At 69.7% G+C, this 4991-nt stretch overlaps 2 protein-coding genes across 2 annotated transcripts; both read left to right on the top strand.

The window, feature by feature from the left end:
* Positions 1 to 67: 67 nt before the first annotated feature.
* On the top strand, positions 68 to 3425 carry LOC114003402 (PDZ domain-containing protein GIPC1-like). Its single transcript, XM_039379626.1, has 3 exons — positions 68 to 202; positions 283 to 364; positions 2969 to 3425. The coding sequence occupies exons 1-3, from the start codon at positions 95 to 97 to the stop codon at positions 3118 to 3120; spliced, it is 342 nt and encodes a 113-aa protein (XP_039235560.1). The 5' UTR covers positions 68 to 94; the 3' UTR covers positions 3121 to 3425.
* Positions 3405 to 4984, top strand: LOC120322941 (basic proline-rich protein-like). Its single transcript, XM_039379625.1, has one exon. It carries the CDS (start codon positions 3405 to 3407, stop codon positions 4548 to 4550), a length of 1146 nt encoding a protein of 381 aa, XP_039235559.1. The 3' UTR covers positions 4551 to 4984.
* Positions 4985 to 4991: the final 7 nt, after the last annotated feature.

The raw sequence follows: 4991 nt of genomic DNA, 5'->3' as shown, positions 1-4991 counted from the left end.
CCAAATCCCACCACCCTCATTGCTGGGGGGGATCCCCCAAATCCCCCCCTCGCTGCCCCCCTCACCCCGCTGACCCCCCCGTGTCCCCCCAGACATGATCGCCCCCCGCTCGGGGGGGGGCCGGGGGGGGCCCCCCCAGGTGGGCTCGGGCCGGGGGACCCTCCGGCTGCGCTCCCGCGGCCCCGCCACCGTCGAGGAGCAGGTAAGGGACCCCAAAAGGGGGAGGGAGGGGTGGGGGGACCCCCAAACCTCCCCCCTGACCCCCCCGACTCCCCCCCCCAGCCCTCGGCCTTCGAGGAGCGGGCGGTGGCCAAGGTGGACGATCTGCTGGAGAGTTACATGGGCATCCGGGACAGCGAGCTGGGTGAGCGCCCCCAAACCCCCTCTGAGCCCCCCAAACCCCCTCTGAGCCCCCCAGACCCCCCTCTGAGCCCCCCAAAACCCCCTCTGAGCCCCAAACCCCCTCGGAGCCCCCAGACCCCTCTGAGCCCCCCAGACCCCCTCTGAGCCCCCCAAACCCCCTCTGAGCCCCAAACCCCCTCTGAGCCCCCCAAACCCCCTCTGAGCCCCCCAGACCCCCTCTGAGCCCCCTAAACCTCCCACGGGGTGTGGGACCCCCCCCAAGCCCCCCAGGCTCTGCTGGAAAGTTCTGTGGGCATCCGGGACAGTGAGCTGGGTGAGACACCCCCCCACCCCAAAAAATACCCCTTGGGACCCCCCCGGGACCCCCCCAAAACTCCTCTGGATTGTGGGACCCCACTCAAACCCCCCAGGACGCCCAAAGCCCCCCCGGGATCCCCGGGACCACCCAACGCTCCCCTGGGCTCTGCTGGAGAGTTCCGTGGGCAGCTGGGACAGGGGGCTGGGGGAGACTCCCCAAAAATACCCTCCCCAGGACCCCTGGGATGTCCCCAAACCCCCTCTGGCCCCCCCAAAGTCCCCCCCAGGCACGGGACTCCCTCCCACCCCCACAAGGACCCCCGAAACCCCTCCTGGGCTCTGCTGGAGACTTCCAGGGGCATCTGGGACAGCGAGCTGGGGGACACCCCCCAAAAATACCTCTGGGACCGTCCCAAAAACCCCCTGTCCCCCCTGTCCCCCCTGTCCCCTGACATCCCCCCATCCCCTGATGTCCCTCCTCCATCCCCGCAGCCTCCACGGTGGTGGAGCTGGGTCGTGTCTCCCTGTGTCCCCTGATGTCCCCCCCGTGTCCCCTCACATCTCCCTGTGTCCCCTGATGTCCCCTCACATCCTCCCTGTTCCCCTATGTCCCCCCCGTGTCCCCTCACATCTCCTGTGTCCCCTGAAAGGCCCCATCACACTCCCTGTGTCCCCTGATGTCCCAACTTGTCCCCTCAACATCTCCCTGTGTCCCTGATGTCCCCCCCCGTGTCCCCTCACATCTCCCTGTGCCCCCGATTACCCTCACATCTCCCTGTGTCCCCGGATGTCCCCTTGAATGTCCCTCACATCATCCATGTGTCCACACCCCGGATTCCCGGATGTGTCCCCTCACATCTCCTGTGTCCCCTGTGTCCCCCCCTGTCCCCTCACATCTCCCTGTTCCCCAGAGTTCCCTCTCATGTCCCCTCACATCTCCCTGTGTCCCCGGATGCCCCCTCACATCTCCCTGTGTCCCCTGATGTCCCCCCGTGTCCCCTCACATCTCCCTGTGTCCCCTGATGTCCCCTCACATCTCCCTGTGTCCCCTGATGTCCCCTCACATCTCCCTGTGGCCCCTGATGGCCCCTGATGTCCCCTCACATCTCCCTGTGTCCCCGGATGTCCCTCTCATGTCCCCTCACATCTCCCTGTTTCCCTTGATGTCCCCATGTCCCCTGCCATCCCCCTGTATCCCCCTGTCCCCCCAGTCCCCTGCCATCCCCCTGTGTCCCCCTGTCCCCCCAGTCCCCTGCCATCCCCCTGTGTCCCCCCTGATCCCCCCAGTCCCCTGCCATCCCCCTGTGTCCCTCCCATGTCCCCTACCATCCCCCTGTGTCCCCCCCCGTCTCCCCCATGTCCCCTGTCCTCCCCCGGTGTCCTCCCTTGTCCCCCCCTGTCCCCTCCCCTGCCCTCCCCGGTGTCCCCCTGTCCCCAACCCTGACTCCGTGTCCCCACAGCCGCCACCGTGGTGGAGCTGGGCTGTATCTCCCTGTCCCCCCCGTCCCCTGCCCTCCATGGTGTCCCCATGTCCCCCAGCCCTGACTGCTGTGTCCCCCCCTGTCTCCGTGCCCCCCCTGTCCCCTGCCCTCCCCCGGTGTCCCCCGTTATCCCTCCCTGTCCCCTGCCCTCCCCTGGTGTCCCCCGTTATCCCCCCCATCCCCTGCCCTCCCCCGGTGTCCCCCGTTATCCCCCCCATCCCCTGCCCTCCCCCGGTGTCCCCCGTTATCCCCCCAGCCCCTGCCCGCCACGGTTTCCCCGTGTCCCCCAGCCCTGACAAGCCGTGGTCGCGCCCCCTGTCCCCGTGCCCCCCCTGTCCCCTGCCCTCCCCCGGTCTCCCCCGTTATCCCCCCCGTCCCCTGCCCTCCATGGTGTCCCCATGTCCCCCAGCCCTGACAGCCGTGTCCCCCCCTGTCCCCGTGCCCCCCCTGTCCCCTGCCCTCCCCAGTGTCCCCGTGTCCCCCAACCCTGACTGCTCTGTCCCCCACTGCCCCCCTGTCCCCTGCCATCCCCCTGTGTCCTTCCTGTCCCCCCCTGTCCCCTGCCCTTCCCCGGTGTCCCCGTGTCCCCCAACCCTGACTGCTGTGTCCCCCCCTGTCCCCCCATCCCCTACCCTTCCCCGGTGTCCCCCGCCCTGATGTCCCCCCCTGTCCCCCGCCCTGATGTCCCCCCTGTCCCCTGCCCTCCCCGGTGTCCCCAGCCCTGATGTCCCCCCCCCCGTGTCCCCAGCCCCGATGTCCCCCCCGGTGTCCCCCGCCCCGATGTCCCCCCTGGTGTCCCCAGCCCTGATGTCCCCTTGTCCCCGCAGCCGCCACGATGGTGGAGCTGGGCCGGGACGCTCGGGACCCCGACGCTCTGGCCGAGGCTCTGGACTCGCAGCTCGGCGACTTCGCCTTCCCCGACGAGTTCGTCTTCGACGTCTGGGGGGCCATCGGGGACGCCAAGGTGGGGCGCTGCTAGAGCCCCCCACCCCCCCAGAGGGGACCCCCGGGATCGGGGACACCCCCCCAGGAATGGGGAACGACCCCAGGATTGGGGACACCCCCCCAGGAATGGGGAACGACCCCGGGATCGGGGACACCCCCCAGGAATGGGGAACGACCCCGGGATCGGGGACACCCCCCCAGGAATGGGGAACGACCCCGGGATCGGGGACACCCCCCAGGAATGGGGAACGACCCCGGGATCGGGGACACCCCCCCAGGAATGGGGAACGACCCCGGGATCGGGGACACCCCCCAGGAATGGGGAACGACCCCGGGATCGGGGACACCCCCCAGGGAATGGGGAACACCCCGGGATCGGGGGACACCCCCCAGGACATGGGGAACGACCCCGGGATCGGGGACACCCCCCCAGGAATGGGGAACGACCCCGGGATCGGGGACACCCCCCCAGGAATGGGGAACGACCCCGGGATCGGGGACACCCCCCCCCTGGATCCAGGGACCCACCTCAGGAATGGGGAACCCACCCCAGAAATGGGGCCCCCCCCTTCCCCCCAAAAGAGACCCCCTGGACCAGGGACACCCCCCAGGAATGGGGAACATGCCCTGGGAATGGGGAACGCCCCCCTAGGAATGGAGAACAGCCCCCGGGGGCAGGGGACCTCCCCCAGGATTGGGGGGTCTCCCCCAGGACCAGCAAACCCCCACCCCCTCCCCAGGACCAAGGATCCCCCCCATGGGGACCCCCCGGGACCAGGAACAACCCCTGGGACTCGGGAACATCCCCCAGGACCGGGGAACCCCCCCAGGGATTGGGGACCCCCCTGGGGTCAGGGGTACCCCCCCAGGACCGGGGAACCCCCCCAGGGATTGGGGACCCCCCTGGGGTCAGGGGTACCCCCTGAGGATCGGGGGACCCCCCAGGATCGAGGAACCCCCCCAGGGATTGGGGACCCCCCTGGGGTCAGGGGTACCCCCCGAGGATCGGGGGACCCCCCAGGATCGAGGAACCCCCCCAGGGATTGGGGACCCCCCTGGGGTCAGGGGTACCCCCCAGGGATTGGGGGACCCCCCAGGACTGTGCCTCTCCCCTGCTGTGGGGGACCCCCCCAGGGTTGGGGAATCCCCCCAGGAATGGGGACCCCCCCAGGACTGACCCCCCCTGCCAGGATCTCCCCCCAGCTGCCCCAGGCAGGGACCCCCATGATTGGGGCCCCCCCCCCGCTTGCTAATGGGGCCCCCCAAAAGCTGGACCCCCCCCAAATCTGCTGGAGGTGGGGGACCCCTAAAGTGCCCTCAGCGCCCCCGGGGAGGCCCCCACAACCCCCCCCCTGCCCTCAGGACCTGGGTGTGTGTCCCCCCAACTCCAACCCCCCCAAATCAGTTGCCCCCCTCCAAACTGGGCCCCCCCAATGGACCCGGTGTGTCCCCTCCCAGCTTTAGACCCCCCCGAATTATTTACCCCCCCGATGGGCCTGGGTACCCCCCCAACTCCAGACCCCCCCAAATTACTTGCCCTCCCCCCCAACCTGGGACTCCCCACTCCATCCTGACCCCCCCCCCAAGGGACCTGGGTGCCTCCCCCAAAATCCAGACCCCCCCCAAATTAATCTCCCCCCCCTCCTCCCCATGGGACCCCCCACTACATCTGGTGACCCCCCCCGAGGGTTTGGGTGCCCCCCCCAGGTGGTCTGGGCCCCCCTATATATTTTAGGACCCTCCCATCACCTGGGTGCCCCCCCCCCCAAATGGGACCCCCCCAAAACACTCCTGGGCACGAAGCCCCCCCCAAACACCCCCCTCCCTATGGGGGGGTCCCATGACACCGATGCCCCCCCACGGGGGAGGGACGAGGCTGTTCCCCCTCTAAGGGTTTTTTTTTGG

The sequence above is a fragment of the Pipra filicauda genome, unplaced genomic scaffold (genome assembly GCF_003945595.2).
Source record: "Pipra filicauda isolate LSUMZ 115617 unplaced genomic scaffold, ASM394559v2 scaffold1718_size4997_pilon, whole genome shotgun sequence".
Taxonomy (NCBI): domain Eukaryota; kingdom Metazoa; phylum Chordata; class Aves; order Passeriformes; family Pipridae; genus Pipra; species Pipra filicauda.
The sequence above is the reverse complement of the archived record's forward strand: the minus strand, read 5'-3'. Positions and strand labels throughout refer to the sequence as shown.